The 26382-nt window shown below is 33.9% G+C and overlaps 2 protein-coding genes across 4 annotated transcripts; both read right to left on the reverse strand.

The window, feature by feature from the left end:
* Positions 1 to 12610: 12610 nt before the first annotated feature.
* On the reverse strand, positions 12611 to 18270 carry LOC142980640 (uncharacterized). 3 transcript variants are annotated; one of them, XM_076126144.1, is made up of 4 exons: positions 18176 to 18270; positions 17220 to 17274; positions 16549 to 17118; positions 12611 to 16077 (listed from the first exon to the last, which is right to left on the reverse strand). In XM_076126144.1, the coding sequence occupies exons 1-4, from the start codon at positions 18212 to 18214 to the stop codon at positions 13136 to 13138; spliced, it is 3606 nt and encodes a 1201-aa protein (XP_075982259.1). In that variant the 5' UTR covers positions 18215 to 18270; the 3' UTR covers positions 12611 to 13135. The 3 variants fall into 3 exon arrangements, with proteins under 3 accessions (XP_075982259.1, XP_075982258.1, XP_075982256.1); XM_076126143.1 differs by having other exon boundaries at positions 16546 to 17118; XM_076126141.1 differs by having other exon boundaries at positions 12611 to 17118.
* Positions 18271 to 20589: 2319 nt separating this feature from the next.
* On the reverse strand, positions 20590 to 23475 carry LOC142980691 (uncharacterized). The gene is made up of 3 exons (XM_076126221.1): positions 23338 to 23475; positions 22703 to 22793; positions 20590 to 21609 (listed from the first exon to the last, which is right to left on the reverse strand). The coding sequence occupies exons 1-3, from the start codon at positions 23374 to 23376 to the stop codon at positions 21179 to 21181; spliced, it is 561 nt and encodes a 186-aa protein (XP_075982336.1). The 5' UTR covers positions 23377 to 23475; the 3' UTR covers positions 20590 to 21178.
* Between the last annotated feature and the right edge of the window lie 2907 nt (positions 23476 to 26382).

A 26382-nucleotide genomic window follows, 5' to 3' on the forward strand; every position in this document is an offset into this window, starting at 1 on the left:
GAACTTTGTCGATTCCAAACTGTTGAGACGAATATGCTATTATTAATCCGAAATCTCATGAAATATTAATCATCGTATATACCTTTGTTCTCTTTTAAATCACCAGCTTTTTCAGTTTCGGGATTGGTTTTGCTGATGCAGGATAAATTAAATCGAAAAATCATTTTAAAAATTATTCTAACAGGCGATTGAAAAATAGGCAGATTTTTTTTCTTTTTACTATGTTGCCAATTTTTCTTTACCATGGACGCTGTATGTATACATACTTGGGACATTACGAAAGTTATACGTTTACTTTGTTTTTATAAAGCAGCAAATATATCACGTTTATTCAAATCCAAGTCTCAAAAATCAGGGCAAGAAATAATCTCAAAAACCGTTAGCCAAGTCCACTGAATTCTCAATTTTTCATTACAACTTCCTTTACGGTAATGACGCGAACTCACCCCCGGACGTAACTTATTTTTTATCATTTGGTACAAAAAAAGTTTGGAGTGTTTCTCATCGTAAACCATAAGTTGCATATTATGGAAACCGGAGGAGTTCCTAACGCTACGACAAACAACTTCGGAGATAATCAATTTTTGTCGCGAAAAGTTTTAATAGTGTCGCTGAGTTAATGCCCCCTCCTTCCATTATAATCATTCAGAGAGAAGAATGATGCTGTGTGGTCTGGACTGATCATCTGTCATTAGACCTTTGAGGCCTGTTTAAGTTAGAACAGTGATAGAATGTTATTTTACCAAAAACTTATATTCTTTGGTGATAAAGTTAGTTTTGTATGGTTGTACCTAGTTTTCACGTTTTAAAAATATCCAAATGTACTTAGGTTTGGAAGCTTAGAAATATTTTCTTCACAGAAGAAAATAACAAATTCTCATAATCTGCATCTTCAACGTAAACACTACAGACTAGATATGAATAAATGAACACCGTCCAGGCTTTAGATTATGAAACACTGTTTCAAGACAAGAATTTTACATTTTACCCCAAGAATACCAACGTAAGAAGCTTACATTAAAATCAACCCCCATTTAATCCTGGCCACTATTTGCGAATGCTAATAAAAACACTTCTTTCAGACGGTTTCGAATTTAAATAAAAGAAAATTTACGCGCCAGCATTAATCTGTATTCGTGCTTAAGTCGGGCTATTAGTCTTTTCGCCACAGCGTGTAGAGAAAAAAGTAAAAAATCTCAACTAAGTGCTTCCACTTTAAGTGGATTTGGCAGAGGCCGAGACTATCCGGCGTCCGTAGTGAATCATTTTATACTAGAGCTAAGTTATACCCAGTTATTAAGTGGCCAAATTACATCTCGAACGCTTGATGTTTTGCCTGATTTATTCAGGATTTTATAACCTATATGATGCTACTTTTGCGGCCTCGGGCCTTGATTGTAAACACTTGCTAATCACGAGGTCATTTCATTCCTAGGATGGTCAGTCAGTGCTACTACTTAGGGTGTTCACTGTTCAATATTTTAATAGAATATAGCTCATTAGTTGGCTGTAGTTTGGTAACGTGGCCTTTTACATTAGACTAATATTATAAATGCATTAACCTTCCGATATATCACCCGTAAAGTAAGGTAAAAAATAATGGAAAATAACCTATCGGTATTCCTGATGCGATGCAGTTCGAACGCTGATTGAAAGCCCTTATGCTCGCAGTTATAAATGTTTGTATTTTTATGCTGCGGCTTGTCAAAGGGAATATAACTTTGAAACGTTGGGTGATTGATTACTTTATGACCTACTTTTATACCGAGCTAAAAATAGCATAACAACCCGGTGTACTCAACCTATATAATAAATAATTGACTCTGAAAGGCCATCAAAAGCATACTTTCAGTAGATAACTTTAATAGACAAATCAGCTACTCTTTATGAAATTACGAAGTCCCTATTTTGTCAAGGAATAACAAAATTCTAGCCGATGAACTCTCTAGTATCGTATATTCGTTTGGATTAAATTAGTTATCACTAATAGGTATTAGTGATATTTTTTATTAACGCAGACAAAATTCATATTATTACCTAATAATAAAAATTGTCTGCGTTAATAAAAAGGAATAACAAAAGTTAATGACTTTTCGAAGTTGTGTGTATTAGAAATAATAGTCACTTTTTCCAGCGGTGAAGGAAAGAACCTTCAAGAGTTCCTTAGAACAGTTCTTGAAAGTATGCAAAGTCCCCAACCCACCCATAGTCAGCGTGGTGGATTCTCCCTTATTACGGGACGAAATCCTTGTCCAGTAGTGGGACATTAATGGGTAAAATTTTGGAAATACATTTTTTCTTTATTTTCTCAGTCACTTACAAAAATCACAGTCCGAAACTCGTCACGCAAGAAAATTTTTGAACACTACAAGTGATAAATAATGAATGCAAATTCTCCGTCTTAGTGCATCCTGGTACAGCTAGAATCATTTGCGTAATCCGCAACTGGCGATTATGCGCAGTCGTCTTTGCACTTTGACACGGTCTATAACGGCCGTGGCGAGGAATAAGGCCTGGGTAGACGGTAAGAAACAATATCGGGAAGAAAATTAATTATACAGATAGTTAAAGGATAATACATCCCCACAGGAAACTATAGCGTACCATCTTAGCCATTACTTAAACATGAATCACTATAAAACTTCTCAAGTGTCAATCATGAAAAAATTACTTCTTACTAGTAGATTGATAGACGTATACACTAATAAGTATGGTGTTCTATTTTCTACAGTCAGTACTATCAACTATTGAGAGTTTGACATCTGCGAAATAAGTTTTTTCTGCAACTTTTTGTAGATTTTAATACATAATTTGTCGACAGCCGTTATCGTTAATCGATATTAGTAGATAATCGCGTTACAGATCATTTACGAAGAAAACAGAAGACTGGGATGACAGATATGGAGTAAAGGCTTCTGATAACCAAAAATCACAGGCACCTCGTAACACTATTTATTTCTAGACTGTCCCTAAACAGATGCAATATTACAGGCGGTATTTTGCGGCCAAGGTACAGCATAATGCAGAAACACTTCATTTAATATGAATATTCAGAACAGCATCGTGTATCGAGGGTTTTACTTAAAGGCTTCGTGTAGCTTAGACCTCGCTTGCAGGCCGCATTATTAAGCCCGGATTAATATTCTGTTCCTGCGACCATCTCAGAGGATTACTCTGGAATCTTCTTAAGGTATAAAAATCGGTGAGATGAAATGGATTTGTGAATTTTATTAGTGGCTTTGAATAGTAGCATTATCCTGTATAGTTTCTTGTTTTATATTAAAATAATTGTGTAGCTTAGTTTAATTTAAGAGACGTTTGAATATGCAAAAGAACTACACCATTTTCATATTCATAATATTATATAAGGTGTAATAATTCGACATCAGTAGATCGTTTAAGTAAATTCTTCAAAGTAATCCGAAAACCTGAGCAGCTTTGCTCTATAGGTCAAAGTATTAAACAACGAAAATAAAATACCATTTTCAGATTTTAAAAATCCATTTTTATTTTATTTAAACTTCCACCTGACTTTCTATTGTGTTCAAAATACATATTAAATACGAAAGCAAACATTGTCCACCAATAACAAAGGCATGGACGTAAACTCGCCATTCAGGCTATTTCAGGCAATTTCAGGCAGTTTCAGGCAATATTTGGCATAGCTTGTAACACATTCCAGACACTGCCTGGCTTCACGATTTATACGGCCACCCTTACAGCCTCTTATTTAATTTACGATGTGATGTATATTTTCACTTCATTGAAAATTATGTTGAGAGAATTTTGGCAGACATTTTTAAAGTGGTTTATGACATCAATTTAGATAATACAGCTATGAGCGTGAATCTGAGTGCTTATTTATGCTTTTGAAACTTCAAAATTTTTAATATAAAGAGAAGGTGTAGTTTGATATTTATATTCCTGCCATTTACTTGTTTATGTAGATAGATATTCAAAAATACTGGTGAGCACATTGTTATTGAATTTCAATGCAACAGTTGGTGTATTTTTACTTCTAGCTTTATTGATTTTTTCCTAACCTATACGTGTCCCATTGTTAGGTAAAGGTTTTCCGCAGACTCCATTAGTCTCTTTCGCATTTCCAACTATCTAGTCTATCGAAACAAACATCAAAAAGCTATCAAATAAACTATTAAGAAGGTACAAGAGTGAGGTATGTAGGTAGTACATAAGAGTACAATAATTCACGGTGTAGTGAAGAGAATAAGAAGCGGGCTGAGCCGGCCTGTGCCCGATATCAAATATTTGTTGGCCACCCACCCGTGCAGCGCTCAAGTGCTTCGGTAAAAATAACGTGGATCTACCGAAAATACAACCTGTGAGAAAGAAAAAAATGCAAGTGTTCTTTCTGCTCTATTATTCTGTTAGCAGTTGCTGGATTGCGTGTGATCAGGGATCCGAGTTATTTAAAAATCCTTAATATAATAATAAATATGTTTTTATAATCCTTATTTTTAAAATATACTGTCCTAATATTTTTAAGTAGTTATACCTATGGCAATAAGCTTTTGACCCATATTTCAGGGTCCTCAAGACTGCGATTATTTACATTCAAACAAGCAGTCTCGAGGATTGAGCTGCCATCAGAAAACTTCCAAATGTTTACTGAACAAGGAATAATATTCAAAAATTCTTTTGAAATCTGCATACATGCCTTTCATTTTATTAGCTACTTTGGATACCTATCAAAACATCCTTGCAAACTTTTACAGTGTTAATTCAACTGAAGGCTATCCACACAATTCCCAACATCGATACTGCAACATTCTGAAAATGTAAAACAAGCTGTTGGGTGTAAATGTTTCAACGGGCGAGGTACGCCGCTGAATTTCACTTATTCACTCTTTTCATAAAGGCCTGTACATTCTGTGAGTGGATACCGATCGGAAGGTATACGTGGAAAGGATACAAGTGGATTATGTACTATAATCAATACTATTATTATAAAGCTGAAGAGTTTGTTTGTTTGTTTGAACGCGCTAATCTCATGAACTACTGGTTCGAATTGTAGAAATATTTTTGTGTTGAATAGACCATTTATCGAGGAAGGCTTTAGGCTATATTACATCACGCTACGGTCATTAGGAGCGGAGTAGCAACGAAAAATATTACAAAAACGGGGAAAATTATGATCCATTCTCTCTTATGTGACGCAAGCGAAGTTGCGTGGGTCAGCTAGTAATACATAACTATGAAGTACTGATGTAAAGAACGAGAATATTCTAAATTGGATTGTAGAATGACTATTCCAAAAACTAGTTTTTTAAACTTTGAGGTAGCGACGTCTGCGTACGTCCAGTACGAAGTATATAAGAGTTTGTCACTGCTGATGACCAATAAACGGTAGAATAGAACTATCGATTCATAGATTATATAGCCAGTTGTGATTTAAAGTATGTTCAAAGCCTCTTGCGACAATTTTATAAGAATGTGCACCAATATTATGCAGCAGATTTCAAAAGTAGACGATAGAGTAATATGCCATACTTATGTCATGGATATAAAACATTGTTTGGTTAATCTGTGATTATATTTGTTACCTATCCAGTATGGAAACCATAATTTTATACAAAGAAACAATGTGCGTAATACCTAACAGAAATTTTCACCAAAACACACGTATATGGTTCGCCATATACACCAAAATTAATGCGCCTTGGTTATGAAATAATAATACCGTTGGTTTTTATGATTTGTATCTGTTTGCCTTCTTCAATATAGCAAAGAATCACTTGCTTGGCTTCGCCGTGTAAGGGAAATATTATTTATTCATTAGCATGTGAAAATATAGCGGATTTTAGAACTTTGTAGCCTCTTTTTCTCCCTTTTTATGAAGGTAGTCAAACATTTGAATAAATATGTAGGTCTGACTTTTAGACACAATGACAGCGACTGTTTAAACGCTTAGAAAAAGCAATAGAATAATAATACAGCTTGTGGATCAAGGAAGTTGTTTGGAGCTTTGCCTGGAAATATGTTTTTTTTAGTTATTGTTTCCTAAATAATCCATAATTTATAACCTATCTTCTATCCTCCTAAAATTAATCTAAAAATCAGCTATTGAATCCCAATCCAATTCGTTTAGTAATTTGAACCAATTTCAACCACACAAAGCAAAAACTCGATACAAATTCGCATTTAATTTCGATTTTGTCGCAAAAATATCGCAGTCATTTCAGAAACAATAATTGGGCAAAGAAAGTCTTTAACAAAGAGTATGCAATTATATAAAGAGAGAGCAAACAGAGTGGAAAATTAAACCGTACGCGAATATTTGCAACGACGCCACATAATTCGGTACTGGCTGCAAATGAAATAATGATAATTTGATTGTAAACCATTTTAAATATTCGTAATACGCTCGCGATTTTCGTATTGACCGCTGTATTGTATTTTCGTAATTCGCTATTCTTATTTACAGAGTTGTTGTTCTCCGACGGGAACATTATTGTAAATGAAATGCCGCGTTATATGTCTTTTTATTATTATTTCAGATAATTTGTGTTTGCGTTTGTGTATTTGTATTTAGATCAGTGGTTCCCAAGCAGTGGTCCGTGGAACAAAATATGGTCCGCGAGTGACTTTAAAATTTTAAATTATCGGGATGATTATATTACACTTTATTTTTAATATACTTACATAGTGGTCCCTGCTAACAAGAATAATATAAAAGTGGTCCCGAAATAAGAAACGGTTGGGAACCCCTGATTTAGATAAACACATAATATGACGGATATAATAAAAAAATATAATCATTTAGTCAAAGTAGTTTCTGGCTTGAGTCTGAGCAACCTTTTTACAAAGGATGAGTTCTAAGAAAGAACGACAATACTATTACATTAATATAGCATTTTTTTAAATAAATAAATGCGTATAATAAAACATTACGTGAACGGGACCGACACTGTGTAATATATTCAGAAATTCGTATTGCAAATTCAAATTTTCAAATGAACTGAAAATATATTCGTGTCTAATACTATAAAAATATCATAGAATATATAAGTATTTTAATATTCAATATCGCAAAATAGCTCATTAACATTTTGTATGTAAAAGCTAAAATGTTGATTCAACTTTGAATTTGTGTATTAGATTATATTTGCTGTCGGTACATTCGTTAGGCATCAAAGAGTGTCGGCCGACATGTTTGATCTCGTTACTCATTGAAAAAAATATTTGACCTCTGGACCCTACAAAGTGGTTATCCCTCATTTTAAAATGACTTTCAAAAATGTGTAAAAGGCCAGGTAAATAACTATCAAACAGTGTTTCAAAGAGAATTGCTTATGAAGTCTGCAGCGTTTATGAAATAAGTGAAAAACTTCAGAATTTAATATTCAGTAATAGACGTCGTCAGTGGCATTTTCAGACTATTTTATTTTTCTCGTAGTTGACGATATTGGTTTAAACCGCAGTTTGGTTCAGAGATTTTCTATGTTTTTACACCTGTTATACTTATATAGAGGGTGTAGGTAATGTGTGTGATGAATACTTTTTTATATCATTTTGTCCTTAGAAAAAGGATTATAAATAGGCTAATGGTTCTTCAGTCAGTATCCAAAATTTTGCAGCTTTATGTATGTGGTAAGATTCTGCGTATTGTGTATAACATACATCAAATTTACATTGCTGCTTTGTCGCAACGTGTTAATCACAATAATCTATGAGAGAAAACAACGTACTTACAGCATAGTGGCATGGCAATAGCCCCCCAGCTGTTATTTTCCATTGTTAAAAATTGTATCTGTAGAAAAGAACAAGTGCTACAGCATACATTCTAATTCTCTCAACACAAACATACCTTCAAACAAAACCACTCTATTTTCCAAGTATTTTCAACCATCTACTTGGTTCAAAGGAATACTTTATTTTATTCACCTCTCCTCAAAAACCGGCTTTGAGTCTGCATTTGCTTCGAATCACACCTGGCAACACAAGACAGAATTCGCAATAACAGAGCATTTTTCCGACGCAAAATAAATTTTGTTTGTTTTTTTTGTTTGCGAGGGTAGTTTTAAAAATTCCCTCTGCATGAAGAAGTGCATATTTCATCAAGTACTCAAACAGCAAGTGCTGCTCGAATAGGACCTTTATTTTGAAAACTTTTAGAGATCCTTACCGTGTACGAAACATTTTAATTGTTTGATGCAAACTTTTCTTGGTTTTCGACCTAGTTATGCCAGTTTTGAGGGCAAACAACAGGTGGAACTAAAATAGTACATTTTGCAATAAAATCTCATCAAAGGTGGAGTTAGGGCTAATAAAATTATTAATTAGATTTTTTTGTCTAGTGTATGAGACAATTATACCATGCCCTTACCTCAGTTCTTGATATCAAATTACCTTAGCTATTAGCTCTTCTATCGTTTGACAGAATACAAACAAGCAACAAATTCCAGCATTCCAGAAATACAAAACATTTCCATCCAAACCTCATAACTATGGACAGTCTATTCAATGGAACGTTCATACAGTGGCGTTGAAAATGAAATGACAACTTGATACGGAACCATTCATTTAGTGTTCAAATGTACATGGATTAGCGATTGTCGTTTGCTCACTTTGCTTACTGAGCGTCCGTTGAATTATTAACTGTTTGCATATCACCCTGTATAGTGTACCATCGTGTGTGTTTGTGTGTGTGTGTGTGTGTGTGTGTGTGTGTGTGTGTGTGTGTGTGTGTTTGTGTGTGTGTGTGTGTGTGTGTGTGTGTGTGTGTGTGTGTGTGTGTGTGTTTGTGCGTGTGTGTGTGTGTGCGTGTGTGTGTGTCCGATTGTCGGCTAATAATGAGGCACTTTGGAATCTTTCAATTATTCCTGTAATTCTGTTCCCAACGTTTGGTGTTGTGACTGGGAATTAGCTTCCGATTGGTTTCGTGCGGTTTACCGCATCTATGATTGATACGGTTACTATGGAAACTAATATTACTTGACTAAGCTTTGAGACTATTTCTCTAAAGAAAAGGCCTGAATACTTTGTTTTACCTAAAAATCCATTTTCAAACTATGTACAAACACACCTGAAAGAATAAGTTCAAGTAGCTACGCTTGCCCACACCTCTACACAGAAAAAAACAGTTCTATAAAAACATGTTTTTGCAACATTTATTTTAATATTCGTCTCAAAGGCATCAACATCTACCAATGAAAAGCACCTCTATAATTCGCCTTTTATGCACCCTAAGAAACATTTCATATTTCAATATTCAAACTGGTTTAAAAACATAAAAACAGTAAGGAAACTGCACGCGCCATTATACAACGTTTTTTTTAAAAGCCAACTCGGGGCATGGTTTTATTTCACTGTCCTCTACGTTCAAAATGAAGAAAATGTACTGTAAAATGTCACTGAAGAACTAAATATTATCAAGGACTGCATCAGTTTGTTTGATAAAACATTTTTATTTGGATTCAAAGGAATTTGTGATGGAAATGTTTGTTTAGGTGTTTTAATGAAATATGCTTTTGAATGCTTAATTTTTTGCAGTTTCTTGTAATTGGCTTTTCTCTCTTCTTGTCATTAAATGCCTCGTGTTGTCGGCATTCGAAATACTAAAGTATGAGTTTTGTTACGAAAAAAATATTAAGAAATTAAAAATACTTATTTATAAGTCTTTAATATAGTATGAAAGAATCTATCCATGTTTCCACTTAATGAGCTAACCTCACGAAGTAGTGGAATCGGTTGTAAAACATTACCATTTTGATTGAAGTTTCTAAAAGACAAGCGAGAATAAAATCAAATAATTGCTGGCATTGTTGCATGGTAGGTATTCTAGATTATACGCTACTTTTTCACAAAGATTCAAATATTTATGTAAAGAAAAAAGTAGGTGAACCTAATTTGCTAACGATGTGGCCAATGGCCAACGTTGCCAGCTTAAATAAATAAAATATAGCCAGGCTGAAAAATAAAAGCCGTTGCTTGGCCATGTTCCCTTGGAACGTAATAAAAATGAATGTTTAATTCTTGCTCGAATGCAGCGTAAAACTACACGTATACGAAGAGAGTTTGTCTGTCCAACTATTTCGAAAATTCAAAGGAAAAATACTTTTACAGTTTGCGGTACACGTATATGTAGGTATGTATATGAAATATTTACATAAATACGCTGCTTCTTTAGTAGAATTCTCTTCGCTTTTTTGGTGAAATATATTTTTCAATTTTAGGAATACAGGATTGATTAAAATGTACCTACATTTCATCTACAAAAGCCAAAATCATTAGCGATCAATATAATGGTGCCCAATTGTACAGCGTAGTATAAAATCAGACGGCAAACTTTTTGCTACCTACCGAATTTAAATTTTATTAAGATCCATGAGTTATAGACAGCAATCGCTTCGCGTATTTTCTGCTATAGTATGTTTTTCAATATGTCTTAACTTGTATTTGCAAAAAAATATATATTTGTAGCTGAAGACACCAGTTCGGTAAAACAACTATCTATTTACCTAAAACTAGGAAAAAACCTTTGTGATTAAATATTAAGCCCATCCTCTAACCGTTCGGACGTGAGCACTTAACCTTTTGCAATCTCAATCGAAGGACAAGAAGAAAACAACAGGAATTTATTTATTAATGTCACTGCAGCTTGAACCTTTTTAATCATGTCACGTTTTCTTTCTATGTTTTTAAGTCAACATTTGGTTTTAAGAAGGATATTTTGTTCTGGAAAGGAGTTTACATTTCAAATCGCTCAATGCAAAATTGTTGTTTCATAGTCGCTGCTTAATAAAAATGTTATAATTGCGTTATTGGAATATAAAGTACCGCAAGATTTTGTGTTCTACGTCATGTTTTAAAAACATATGTACGCTATGATGCAAATATCAAATTAAATTATAATGTTACATCAATAACATCTCACCCCAAACAGTTCAACAAATAATACAATACTGATTTCAGAGGAACAGCAGAATCCCGTCTACCTTTATTTAAGGTATATAAACCGAAAGACAGCCTAACCAAAGGATATCCGTAGAACAAAACCTAGCTAGACAAGCGGCAGCAGATGTAACAAATAAATATAAATTTTTGGTGTCGACACGACAACACTGCAAAACGCATTGCGGCTCTCACGGCCGGCCAGATATATTTTAGTGCACTGCGATAAATATAATGGTGAAATACAAACAAATTGGACAGTGGGAACGAGCGAAGCCTGCGGAAACAATCCTTTTATTACACGCCCAGACCGGCACTAAATGTCATCGAAAATTGATAGTGCTAAACTATTTTGCACCTGCTTTTTTCTGTTGTTCATTATTTCTGTTATGACAGTTATTTATTTTTTAATACTTTCGTCAGCAACTTGTGTTGAGCCTTATACTGTTTAGCATACTAGGAACATATCAAATAAAAAAATAGACGTTTGAATATTACTTTATGTCAATACACATGCATCGCCAAATAGCAAATAGATACTTACGCTATATCCCAATCACAAATACGTGCAAAATAGCAAAGCTTTTATACCATTAAAATAAATATTAAGGTGTAAAATTAACAAGTATAATTCGACAGGTGGCGTTAGTATGAGGTGGTGCAATTTCAGCAGTTTAATAAAACGGGCCCAGGTGCCGAGTGGTGGTGCCAACATGCCTCCCTGACGGCAACTAATAGATTTTGTATTACACATATTATTATATTTTCGGCTTTCAGAATTTTCTTATATTAATGTTTTCTTGGTAACTGCTGTTTTAGAAGCGTATGATATAAGATTTAGTTTGCTCTTGTAGTTGCCTTGTTTACTGTTTTCACAATTAATATGAATGAAAGGAATATTTTATTTTTTTGTATATTAGTAATAAAATTATTCTTACTAAATCTACTGCAGTGATTAAATCAATTGCATGCAAACAATTACTTTTGTTTTATTTCAGCAATCATTTAGTGAAACAAAATAGTTTTAACAGCCATAAAATATTTTGTGGCTTATTTCAATACAAATAAAAGTTTAAAAATTATAAAAGCTAAATTACCTATAGATTGAAAAATGATTGAACACTTTATGTAAATGTTCGATTAAATAGAAACTGTGTTTAATGTTGTAAAGAGCCCTCTCACCTACTCGTAAATTGTAAACGAAATGTATGAAAAACTGATGTGAAAATTAAACACCAACTGTAATAAGCAAAAATAATACCGTCATAATGTTTTTAAGAATTTACTGTTGTAGAGTAAATTAAAAGTTTTATATACATGAAACATTATCAAGAAATTCCCATAAACACTTTTTAAAATTGAATTCTGTGGTGCGATCGCTACAATCGGTACTACAGATATTCGTGAATTTGATATTTAAAATGTACTCAAAAAAAGGCTCTACGGCGCCCGCTCAAAACTTCAAACAACATTTTTCGATAGCTAGCCGGTTGTCGGTAGTTAATAGTAGTAGGGCATCACCTGGTTTCATTTTGATTTAAACTAGAAAAATCTGAAATCAATTTCAAACAATTTCTGCGAAAAATAACAAGTTACGTTTTGTTACTTGCTATTTTTTATGCATTATGGTTATTCATGATTCATTTACCGTATGCTTCGGAACTTAAAACGCAAGGCAAATTAAAGAGAGTTCTTTTTCGAATATTTATTATTTTATTAATTACAAAGATATACTACAATAAATCACATATAAAGCATATTTTATTCTTTTTATATATTACATACGAATGATAGTTTTTGCTAAATATATTTTATCTTAAGTTTTTTAATACAGAACCGTTCAACCAAGTTCCTTCTTCTCGTCAATGTATAATGTCAGTAAACTTTAAATATATCGTAAACTTCATAAAATAAGTTACGTACAGAAAATTACAAAAATATAATTCAATACGTATTGATAAATTATAGACGAATATAATATATACAGAATATTATTTAATACTCGGTTCGTTCGCTGAAATTGCTCAGTATAGATACTTACACATAAAATATATTACTTATATCATTTATACATATTACTTAAATTATCTAGAGATCTTTAATATAAATAAAAATAGATTTCGTAAAATTTTATTCGATATAAAATTGCATGGACCCTTTTAATATGCCTATGGAATCATTGCCTCGTAGTACAAGATATTTGGGCCAAGTTTTCAATTATTTAGTCCTGTTGGACAGCTGCATTCTGCTGATTCGAATTAGATTGCAAATCTCTTAAGAAAGCTTTAATATCTAGTTTAACTTTTGTACCCTGAGATTTGATAACCTTCACCCGTGGTAAACGTCGATCCTTGTAAGGCTTTGCAGGTCTTTTATTGTTGCTGTTCTTAAGAAACTGTGGTAATTCCGCATCGTGACCAAATATTCTTTGTTGATTGTTTAGTCCTTTTGCAAAGTAATCTTTCGTTGCAGCTTCAAAATCTTTTAACTCTAGTGGTGATTCGTAAGTATAGTCACTCCCATCTAGTTTCACACTGTTCAGTCTGGGTCGCTTATCAGTGTTCTCATTTATAAGATGAACGACATCATTTAGAAGTTTCTTATGATCGAATTGAATTTGATTAACTTTAGGATTATTATAATAATCAAATATTGGTATTTTATCATAGATACTAGATACATCGTGCTGTGCATTATGAATTGAATTACCATGATTGTGATGGTGACTGTGTTTTGCAGGAAGATCATGATCATAATGATGCGTTGCTCCATGATAATTCCAATTTGGTTTCAAAAACCAAATGTGTGCTGCGTTAGGTGATAAGTCTACAGGATTTTTGTCATAATTAAGATTTGGATAGAGATTGTTGTTCGGATATAAGCCTTCATTGTTGTAAAGTGATTCATGATTATGAGGCAGAGGTACATTTTCAGTTATTTGGCCGTATATATTCCAGTCTTTACGTGCTGGATGATGAGCAATCCAATGATGAGTTACATGTCCATAATTATCATTTAGCGAATCGGTGCTTCCATATTGATTTAATCCTTTGGGTTTATCCCAACCTCCGTCTATTTGGAATCTTGAAAGATAGGCGTCATTGTACAGATTAGGCTGCCGAGCAATCACAGATGCGTAACCGCTCAATTCTGGTAGACTATTACTTGCGCTATTCCGATCAAATTCATTTGGTTTAAAGTTGTAGTATAGATTTGTTTTCTTATGAATTTTTTGTTTTTGTTGTTTTTGGGTTTGATAGTTTTTAGTCTTATTCCACTTAGGTCTTGGGAGTTTAAATACGAAAGGTGTAGGTTTTGAAATATCATCATAACGTATTCCACTTTCAAGTGCATGATGAGAGACGTGGTGTTCGTTTGAATCTATGTTTGCCTTTATGTAGGCGTCAATATCCTTTTTATTTGAATCTAAACGAGTTTTATCAATGTAATCGTTGTTTTCATCTACCAAGTAGCTAAACTTTGGTAGTTTCCCAAAAGCTAGATCTTGTATCTGAGACTCATCTAACACATTTTGTTCTGGTTTCACGTCTACCTCTCTGTAATCATCATACGGAGACAATGCACCACTCGGCTGATCAGATATTGCGGGCTGTTGATCGGACAGATTTGGCTTACCCAAGCCTGTTATTATTGGCTTCACGTGGATATGCTTACTTTGAAGATTAACGATTGCATGTGAAATTATATTATTATCACCACGGTGGTGAGGCAGGATTGAAAAATTCGGAGATTTAATAGAATCCGTTTGAGGTATATTGTCATTGCTGTCACTTCCAGGGTTCAATTTGTTTATAACCTTAGATGGTTGATAAAGATCTGGTATAATTGATGGCAGGTAAATATCACCGTTTCCAGAATTTTTGTTGGTTTCCAATAAGCCATTGCTGTTATCTAATAGACCTTTATTATTGTTTGCCATTTCAGGTGAATTGAAGTGATACGGTAATTTTTCAGCAAGTTCGTCTGTTATATCAGGTTTTAAATCACTATTATTATCACCATATTCGTTATTTAATTCGATCAATCCATTATTTTGTTCATTTCCGACCCCAAAAGCCTTGTAAGGATTGCTCCCAAGATTGTTATTGTTCTCAAAATAATTAGCGTGGTCGTATAATTGGGGGTTCAAATCAGTGTTTGGTGGCGCGTGGGATTGTAGATGCGATAATGAATGAGCTTCCGGCACGGGACCTGGTTGCCCGGCATCATTGTTGTATATAGGTTGATTTAGATTAACCACTGGTGGACCGAAATCAGCTTTGGATGGTAATGGTACAAATTTATGATGATTATGAGGACGGCCGCCAAGAGGTAATGTTGACATATAGTCAGGTTCTGTTTTCGGACCAGGGAAGATAACGCCTTTAACAAATTCGATCAAGATACCTATCAAATCAGTTACATCGCTCATTTGCATATTTGCTAATTTTTCACGATCCGTCAACTCAGATAATATCATCATAAGAATTCCTAGAAATTTATCCGATTTCTCGCTTTTAATAGAACACGGTGAATTCATAATCTGCTTGCGGATATAATCGAATCCCTTTTGCAATATGTTTTTAATTGAAAAAGAGTTTAGTAATGTTGAGATCAAATTTTTATTATAATGATTGTGCACGTGATGTTGGTTTTGCAAAGCTTCAGAAGCAGCAACATTTAAATCGCCCGGTTGCAGTTTAAATACATTTGCTGTTTCATGATTTAATTGGTGCGGCGCGTTTCCTTTATGATGATTTTTGATATGGTGATTAATATGTTGCTTTTGGCTACTCTCAAAAAGATTATCATGATTATTATTAGTTGGCAAGTCATGGGGGACATGATTTAGTACACTTCGTACATTATCGGATATTTCCTGATTACTGTTGTTACTAATTTGATCTAAACCTTGTACTGTTAGATCGTATGACCTGTTTAGTAGGGGCCTAAATATACCATTTCTATAACTATTATCACTGTCACTGTGGGAGATTCGATCGTCACTTGATTTTACAACTTTTGGTAGTTGTATTCCATCTGTACCATATTCGTCGTATTCAATTGTATATGGAAAATCCGTATCTTGGTTCTGAGAAGAACTTATTTCTGCAGTATTTTGTCCACTTGGCTCATCATTGATTTGTTGTTGCTCCGTATCATCTGGAACAGCATATTGCAGAGTATTACGTAATAAATCTTTACATTTGTCTCTCTTCAATTCTAAGTTTCTTTTTATATTGTCTTGTGAAAAATAATCAAATTTAAACCCAGGAAATACTGTGCTATAATCATCGTAATCGGTGTAATTAGGTTCTTTTACAGTATTATGGTTAAAACGGGGGAAGGTTTGTTTCGGCTGGTTGGTTTTTACGTCTGTTGGTAAAATTATTATATATTTGTTATAATTTGGACTTAATTTGTTTATAGGCAATTGGTAGTCATTATTTGAAGCTTGCCCGTTGGCTAAAGCAAGAAGAATATTGTTAATATTTTCTTGGTCCGGTTTTCCGACAACCTGCATAATGTGAATCACAGATTTGTCGTCTGGGTCAACTTTACGATGAATATCATGCCTTAGCGCATTTACATTAGCATTGTTTTCAGATGTCAAGTATTCAACATTATTACCACGGTCAAGAGTTGGTCCATCCTGGCTACTTTCGTTGGGGTTATCATTGTGTCCAAAAAGTGTTTTTAAAAAGAATATTTCATCCTCATTTTCTGGTTCTGGTGGAGATTCGACATTGAGCTGTCCATTTTCGGGACTATTTTGCGCAGCAAGATCTTTGTAGAAAAGTATTCCATCATCATTCTGTGTTTCAGACTCAGCTTCATTGTTCGAGAATTCACTTGCATTAGGATCAATATTTTGTGGCGCAGGATTTTTTAGAAAGAAAATTCCATCTTCACTCACTGGATTTGATATTGCTTGGTCATTAACTTGCTGATCAACAGGATTTACATTACCAAAAGCTCTTAATGGTGGGTCTCTTACGTCGTTTGTTATAACTGTCGGGTTTTCCGTAGAAAGCGCTTCGTACACATCGTCATCAGTATTATCTTCGCCATAAACGTTTCCATTCAATTCTTTTCGTAATTTTTGTACTCTCAACCACGACTCTCTAAATCCCTCGTTTGTTTGCAGATTCTTCCTTGAATCGATATTTTCGGATAACGTTAAGTCCTCGGGTTCTGAATTAACTGTAAGATAAAAAAATCAGTTTAAGATTACAAACAGAGAAAAGTGCAAAGTTGTATGATCGTAATAAATTCCGTAGATTAAATATAACTTATGTTATTACCATTATCTTGAAGTCCCTCGTCATCAGATCCATTTGTTTTCGATACATATAATATCTGCAACAAATATACACGTCCTCTAACAAAAACTACACACTTTTGGCAAACTTTCACGTCAAGTTTCCTTCAAGTGAATTTCAATTACAGTTAATATTTATTTAAAATATAACAGTTTGATTAGATTTGAAATAGCCAAACGCTCTTTTGCTACCTAAATAAGTACGAGAACAGTAAAAACGCGATTCTTTAGATTTGGTACTGTAGAGTATCCTAAGTTTGATATATCTAATGTACTGCCAAAATAGTTCTTGTCAACCTAATCGAAATATTTTTTGCAAACTGGCGACATAACATTGCTACGAAAATATGCGCCATGCTGATCAAAGACGATTATTTGGTATACTTATTGGATATTTTATTGCAACAAGGAGTAAGTAATATATCTATCAAGCAAAATAACCTGTTGTGATTCCTACCTAAAAACGGTACAAACCTTTTGTATTTGTATATAAATTCGTACCGAAAATAAAACTTGATATTGGCTAATATATCGTAATAAACGCAAACATGCATTCTGCCTCGAAACATGGAGCATTCCATTTTATGTTTAGCGCAAGTTACACTAGCCGCAGTTCAACTTGCGATCATTCCCGTATATTATTCGACAATAAATTGATTATGCTAAGCAAAAATTTAAATGACTTTCAGAATCTGATAAGTAGTGGAATTAATATAAATAATATGGATCTTATAGGATGCGGATACCCCAAACCAGAAGATTATAAATAGGTTACCTTTACTGTGCCCCCCAAAGTCTAGAGTACCTAGCAAAGGAGGGAGTAACACGAAGGATCAACAATGGTCGAAGTGTCTGCCGGTTATTAGCTGGCACCCCCACCCCTAAGATAAGATAAGTGCAATGAATTGTCTTTAATATAGCATGTGAAATGAAACTTACCCAGATAAATGCAAATAATCCAAACTTCAGGAGATCCATTTTACTGTGGTCTCTCGAATAACAATCCAAGTTCTTTTTATACTTCCAGCAAAACAGTAAAATTTAAATTCGAAATATTCATTACATCAAACAATCTTTGTCGAAAGAAATTTTATGACAATATTAACTAAATGCACTTAAATATGTACTTTATCATAAAGTAATAGAGTTTATAACGACATGGACATATTAAAAGCTTTCGTTTGATTGAATTTTGAATGAGGATGTCATACAAAAATGCATTTTTTTATTGAGATTGTTCAATTTGTGGTAATGGTTATTAGTACATAGTAAGTACCTACCTATTAGTATGTTGCTTTCGAGAAATAAGTACATATAAACCTCTCTATTAGCTTACCTACATATGTGTATAAAATCCTTGACTATGTAAATCCCTTGCAATTGCATTTTGTCCAAAACAAGATTAGCCAAAGATTAATCGTTCTGAGCGTTAACCAGACTGTCTATACGATCTAAATAGTAATATGTAACTGTTAATTATTATTCCATGATCTCAAGTTCGATTCCTTTTCTTTTTCTATATTTTTTATAGGCAGAGAAAACTGTTTTTCCTAGCACTCTTCTTCTCTTCGGCCCGAATTTTTATGTATAACAAGCGTGATAACATCTTTAAAAATAATATCAAATATACAAACACTGCAAGTGTCTGCGAGTCTGTAACACTAACTAACTGCACAAACTCATCTCCAACAATAAGAGAAACTAAACCGAATCTATCAGTCAAATTAGTCGGCATCCTGTTTGAAATAGTTCCAACTGGTATAATCTAGTGCTCCGAGACGTCTACTCAGAACCTCTGTCAACTAACTTAACTGCTAGTCTCGTAGGACTTGAAACCACTTGCCGACTCTTGAAAACACCTAATTGCCGCTAAAGTTGGGAGACAGCGACTAATTTGTACGGTTAGTTTATAAGTTAGGAACATTCGCGAATTTTGTGATTTAAAAAATATACATAACATTTAAAAAGTCGTGCTAACCGACTAAAGTTACCTGCAGCGCGGAAGTTTTTAGATTGGTAGCCTCTTAATTTCATTTGATTTTTTTTAATTCTTTTTTTTTGACTCCCGCACTACGAATTGTTGACGCGGAGACTTTTACAAACAAACAAACAACGGACACAAAGTACAGCCAGACCCGAAACAATTATTTGTGGATCACAGAAATAATTGTCCCATGTGGGAATCGAACCCACGACGCGGCGTTGATGCAATGGTAGCGGCGTAGCGACCTAAACCACTGCGTCACGGAGACAGTCGAGTTTGTTGTCAATTCGAATAACAATCCTTTAGCTATGTCAAAAGCCTTCGGGCGGCTTCTATACCTTTGACCAGCTTCTTTTTTATAATCGTAGTCTAGAAGTAGATAATAATTCTGAAAGAACCTCAAAGGCAACCTGACGCAGATAGAACAAGTGTCGATAATCACCAGTCATTGTTCTCTGACATATTGTTTTACTTGAATCAATAAAGTGTTATTGAATACAATACTGCTATTTTGTATTTGAGTAACCAATACTCATGATATCGCATAAGGTGCTCCCACACAGCAGTTTTATAACGTTAGAAACTGACTTATTTATAACACTAGCTGACCCGCGCAACTTCGCTTGCGTCATATAATAGATAATGGGTTAATTTTTTTCCCATTTTTGAAACATTTTTTACTTTTACTCTGCTCCTATTGGTCGTAGCGTGATCGAGTGAAAGAATTTTTCAAATCGGACCAGTAGTTCCTGAGATTAGCGCGTTCAAACAAACAAACAAACAAACAAACTCTTCAGCTTTATAATATTAGTATAGAATTGTTTTTAAACAAATTTGTTTTAAAATATTATTAAAATTGTTTTGCTATCGTGTTACACAATGTTGTTTAACTTTTGCTTTATGCAAAGCAACTCCAGCAAAAATCAAGGAATGCTACACACAAGTCAACGATTAAACGAACAATTTTTATATGTTGTTACAATGGTCGTTTAAATTTAAAAGCAATAGTACTTATTTCTATAAAATCTAATATTTTTTTAACAAATGGATCCGGGTATAGTACAGTTTTATCCCGTTGACTCCACTCCTGTCGAAATTTTTTACCCATGGATTCGATCCCCTTGTTACACAGTTACAAATATATTTAAAAATTATTATCCCATCTAGATTTGTTGTTTGAAAGTAAATACATTTTGGGTATTTCTTTTTTACTGCCTGCTTCGTTTCTTATTGCAAATTACGAGTTAAAAGCAAAGTTATACTGCTTACCAAATATTCTTAATCTAAAATAGTTGGTTCACATAAAAATGTACCTCTGTTTGAATCAAGTTCCACTTTGGTCTATCCAATTTATAAAATCAAACAATAATTTCTTTCAATAATATTTATTTGTATAATATTTTCGCCGAATGTCCATATAAATGAGATATAAATTAAACATACATAACGCGTATACATATTGAATACATACAATACAACAAAGAAAATGAAGGTAGCCTTTTGACAATTATAGGCATAAATGGATGACATAAAAAAGTAATCAAAATGTTAAGTGAAAAAAACGGTTGTGCAAAGAACTTTCAAAATAATTGCGTAATTATTCTATTATAAATTTTGACCAATAACTTGACACGTAAAAGTCAAAAGAAAATAATCAATGCTTTACTCGTATCAGCAAAAAAACATTTAAATAAATGTCTATATTTCGACCTTAGCTGTTAAAACAATTTAGTACCTAAGTTCTTAGACCTAAATACCTAACTGTATCAAATTGCACATTATTTTATTTGTCAACACATTTACGTCAACTCATTATTTTTTTTGGTATCAAAATTATTGTCACTGATTTTCCCAAACATATTTTTTTCCTTGTCACCCATTTCTGTAATTATTATTCATCCTTCATTACTTAATACAATTTTGCTTTTATATAAACATAATATAAAATCATAGTCGTTCTACTGGTTTCCGAGACCAACCAAGCCTTGCTGACCAAGTTGGAAACGAGCTTGGACTGGGACGCCAGAGTTCCTGAGAAGCCTCAACAAAGTCCTCAGCAACTGTTCTACTTGGCTTGCAAGGGGACTCTTGCTTGGGATAACGAAATGTTGTTGTTGGACAAAGGGTCCTTGCCCAGGCCCGATGGTGTTTGGAGGTGGCCTTACATTATATATCGGGTTTTCGAAATTTTGTTGCGGGATATTTGGGTAAGGTTCTGGTCTGTATGGAGGCCAACCGACGATACTTGGGCTACGGCCTACTTCACTATCAGGGTATCCGGCGACTTCATCAGGTTGTACGTGTTGTAGTCCGTTTTCGTTCTGACTCGGGTAATATTCGTACTCGCCGGAACGCCATGGTTGTCCAACAATGTTATCGTATCCCACAACTGAAATAACGAGAATAGTTTAGTATGGTTTAGGTGGACGTGGTTAGAAAGTCCTCGAAACAAAAGTCGGAGACTACATAAACGATATTTTCTATACATACTCTTGACAGAAACATCGACTAACTATAAACGACAGCAAAAGCCGTTTAAAATGATGATGCACGGTCTCATACAACTATCGACTATCAACAAATGAGTGGCTTTCATTAAAAATGTATGAAAGAGTAAACAGCGCCTCAGCGTATTCTGCCAGGACAAAAAAACCAGAAAACTTTAAATTTAAACAAAAACAACTTCGTTTGTCTCTCTACTTTATGCCTAAACCACTGAACTGATTTGGATTAAATTTTGTACAAAGATAGTTTGGCACCCGCGTAATGACATGAGACAGAATTTATCCCGGAATCCGAACTGAAACGGGAAATAAGCCATACAACTAAAGTCTTCACAGACGGAGTAGCGTTCAAGAGCTAGTCAAGACTAACTACAATTTATTCCGCCAATATGTTGGTCATAATTCTGATACCGGTAATTGACTCATATTGTTTTACAAGCACTTAACAGTGAGTAATTTGTTAGGCTTTAAGGCTGTTATATCAAATAGCCGTGAAACTATTTATACGGTTAACATACAAGTAACAATTCATATAATTATATTATGGTAACAAATTGAGGTGTTTTCGATAGCGCACTGCATAATCTTATCAATAGATATTGAATATTATAAACTGCATGAATTATAGACGTTCCGATAAATTAGATAATGGTAGCGTTATAGTATATAGGGATAGTGTGAAAAATAAACGATGGCTATGGGGGCGAGAGGGAGTAATTATTCAATATAGGTAAGAAATTAGTGTACTTGCATCAAAGTTTTTTGATATCATGTATTTCAACGTTAGTCAAAAATCAGCTTAACCTTAGTTTATTTACTGACGCTGTTATCGACACAATATAATTTAATAGGAAGAAATGTTTAATTTAACTTTCGTTTTATACAAAATATACGATAAATCCCGTTTGAAGCAAAGTTTTGTTTTCAGTCCCCTAGCCATTTTTAGTTTAAACTGCAGGATTAAAATAATAGAGTTACCTTCATCCGAGGTCAGTTTAGCAGACACGGTGTCGCCTGACACGGCAATGCCCTCTTCGTCCGGCAATGCTGCCCCTGACACCATCATGATCTGAAAGAAAAACGAATATTGCGATTTATGTTTTAAGTTAGAATGTGTTTGACGATTAAAAAAAAAATACCTATTACTGTCCCACTGATAAGCAAGGCTTTCTGCTCGAAATGAGGGAGAGGCTAGGCCTAAATCCTCCGCGTTAGCCAAATGCGGGTTAAGGCCTTTACTCTAAGAAAGTAACTGTAAGAACTCTTTAAGACCTTTTTTAACGATTCATCATCAAGTTTGCCTATAAAACCAGATCATATGCAAAAATGCACGAAACTCGTTAATTTGTTTATATGGATTACCGAGCTGATTTGGCAAGAGGCAGGACATTTAGCTCGCCGTGATGATGAAAGGTGTTCTGTTGGCCACAAAACAAGCAAAGGCCGAAGTGAAGCTCTCAACAAGGTGGTCGTTGGAAACAAATTTTATTTCAAGAACATTTATTCAAAAATGTTGTGCTTTACCGCTACGTAGTATATTAAGGCAATCAAATAAAAATAATACATCTAAACATTTTACTTAAAAAGAAAGTTAGGAATAAAAAACTACTTACCGACAGTACAACACATAGTCCGGTTTGTACCCAGGCCATCTTTCCTAGTTGTAAATGGACTGCTAACTGTCCACAAATCTCCACAATTTACTATTTATTCGCCTCTGAACCAAATTATTTTATGTTTTTCTATTAAATTACATGTTTTTAAATATATTGACATGTAAATCTAATCAACCGTTTACAGTAATGCGTGCAGAAACAAGGATAATAAATAGAAAAAATATAGAACCGATTAGATTTTGACTTGAAAGTTATTTTGTATGTACAAATCATTATACGGTTGATGAAATCACGATTTGTTATAGTTAAAGATTAAATAAAGCCTATACAACAACTGTACCGTACTGTGGATTATAAATAGTAAAAAAATATTTTATTAAAATTCATTTACTATTTCGTGAATCAAAACTCGGATTATTGTCGTTATCTTGAAATAACTTGATTTAAGTAGAAGTAAGTAAAAAGATAACATTTATATCTGCTATCTGAAATAGAAAAATAATAAAGTCAAAACTAGTTTGAACATAAATTGAATTTCTTTCAAAATTAAACCCATTCTGTTCTTCCAAAGATATATATTTTTTATTTAAAATTATTAAAATGAATCCGTCCCTAGTTTGCTGAAACATAAAATTCTTGAACAAAGAGGCACGGTAACAACTGTCAAACTGTAGCCACTAAAACAGCGATCATGCATACATTAGACATTTATAAAGCCTAATTATAATGTTATTTAGGCCTAATTATATTGCCATAGATGACTAATTGTAAGAGAATTTCATAAACGACTGCTACACTTTTCTAACTTTGCCCAAAATAAAAAATCGCAATCAATTTGCAATGACAAAATAACTGACATCAATTATTATCTGTTAAGATTCTTAAAAAGCAAAACTAAACAAAAGCTAAACTAAATAATTTAACATCTTAGTGTCCTAAAACAGCTTTGTTAATTTATTAGGGCACTAAGATGTTAAATTTTTATTGAAATTCCAACTACACACCCAAAATAACACAACAGTCAAGGAGACAAACAAAACCTGCCATACAACATCAAACATAATTTTCAACAAGTCAATCAAATCGCTGTCGCTCCGCTACCATGCTCGCTGTTTTCCTAGCCCGTCGCCCAAAGCGGCAGTTAATAAATAATTTATAGACGGTGTCGGAGGCTTATCTGGCGTCGTGCGATTTCTCACTGCTCAGACGAGAGAATTATTTTTTCAGGCATAACAAATCCGTTCCTATTAACGTTGCGTCACGCTGATAATTGGACTCAAAGAAATATTGTGATGGTGGATTCGAGGCTTGCTTTCTTTGCATTATTTTCAGGGCTGAAAAATTGCGATGGTGAGTGTGTTTTGGCTGCTTTCTGATTAAATATAAAGGACGACTGTCTTTATCAACCTACAGACGAAACAACTAGATACAGATGTTGAATAAAGAGTTTTACAAAGTAGGTAAGCGCTTTCTAACATATGAAACCTGAAACTGACCAAAGTGACCAAAGAGTAACTCTGGTACAAAGTTCTAAAAAAAATATTAGTCTACTGCCGCATACACAATATTATAACGTACATAACGTTTTGCCATTAAAAATGTTAGCTTTTAATATAATAGAGAGCGAGCTTATCCGATACTTGATAGAAAACACCACTATGAATAAAACTACACTGCTTAAAATGATATAATTGATCTTAAACAGACATTTTTGTTTCAATATACAAAACCACAGTATACGAAAGTCATCCCCTTTTCACCGTACTTAAACCACCATACCACAGACTTGCATTCCCAAGATCTTGTATAAAAGTCTACAATGTAACTTGATAAAGTCATTCACACATGCATCCCCTTTCAACAAAATGTATTGTTGAACCGCCCTGAGAGACGGGTTGTCGACAAAACAATTTTACATAGATTACGGATCCGCCGGAGATTTATGAAGCAACAGTACACTCGACAAAGTATTATAGAAGTCTTACAAAGTCAAATTCCGCGAATAAATGTAGGGAGTGAGTGACAGCGGGCTTTTGAGTGAGATTGTGATTTATTTCGAATTTAGTCGTTTATTTTGTGGTCTTTACTTCTTTGCAAGTTAAGTTTCTTATTTTACGTATAATGAAATGCTCATTCCACCACCCAGGTATAATTTCCGTGTGCTATGGTTCACAAAAAATTTGATCCGTATGTGATTCCAACCTAATGACCCCCTCGCCAACATCGTGGTATACTCCTTAACTACTGCGCTACGTAAAGATCAGTCGGAACTATCGTACCTGCCGTTAAAAAATGGTAAATTAGTTATTTATTGACGGAATACATAATCCCCAACGTGCCAGTGCCAAAAGCGTGGTGTAGAGGAGACTGCGGCTAATTTTTTTCGCAGAATCTACCTTCTGTTGCAGAGTATTCTAAAGTTCACACAATAGTAGTGTTAAATATAAGTAATGCTAAATTCATAGATAATTTGTTAATAATCGCTCCAATCAAATCGATAATGGTAGGAAATTGGACAAGAAAATACCCAATAACAAAATACATGCTTTTTATTTCGATGATATATCGTATTTATACAAAACTGAGAACTCGCCTTTCCTTTGTTCCAGTCACAGGTAAAGCTGTAGATAATCCTGTCTCCCCGTGGGATCTACTTTGTGATTGCGGACGCGCACAAACAAACTAAAGGCACACTTCAAATTGTTACTTTTCATGACTACTGAGAACGTTTCTACGTATTCTTTACGAATACTTATTGCTTGATAAGTTCCTTGTGTTCGCTGGTTCAGTTGTTGACTAAGCTTTTCTTGTATTGTGTTTTACAATTTTTCTTTACTTTTATACCTACTAATATTCACAATTGGTGTGGGCTTAAATTACTGTACCGCGATTCTCTACAGTCGGTACTGTCGAGTATCGAAAGTTTGACTTTTAAAATGTACAGCTAAAACAGTTCATACGACGGCCGTTAGAGGCGCGGATCAGATTTTCATACAAAATTTATTGATAGCTAGCTGGTTGTCGGTAGTCGATAGTGGTAGA

This window comes from Anticarsia gemmatalis, chromosome 18 (assembly GCF_050436995.1).
Source record: "Anticarsia gemmatalis isolate Benzon Research Colony breed Stoneville strain chromosome 18, ilAntGemm2 primary, whole genome shotgun sequence".
In the NCBI taxonomy this organism is placed as follows: domain Eukaryota; kingdom Metazoa; phylum Arthropoda; class Insecta; order Lepidoptera; family Erebidae; genus Anticarsia; species Anticarsia gemmatalis.

Coding starts and splice junctions, on each gene's coding strand:
- LOC142980640 (XM_076126141.1), bottom strand. CDS start 18,214: ATGGATCTCCTGAAGTTTGGATTATTTGCATTTATCTGG. Junction 17,275..18,175: donor GATTATTTGCATTTATCTGG/GTAAGTTTCATT, acceptor TATTTGTTGCAG/ATATTATATGTATCGAAAAC. Junction 17,119..17,219: donor CGAGGGACTTCAAGATAATG/GTAATAACATAA, acceptor TTTATCTTACAG/TTAATTCAGAACCCGAGGAC.
- LOC142980691 (XM_076126221.1), bottom strand. CDS start 23,376: ATGGCCTGGGTACAAACCGGACTATGTGTTGTACTGTCG. Junction 22,794..23,337: donor GACTATGTGTTGTACTGTCG/GTAAGTAGTTTT, acceptor TTTTTCTTTCAG/ATCATGATGGTGTCAGGGGC. Junction 21,610..22,702: donor TAAACTGACCTCGGATGAAG/GTAACTCTATTA, acceptor TCGTTATTTCAG/TTGTGGGATACGATAACATT.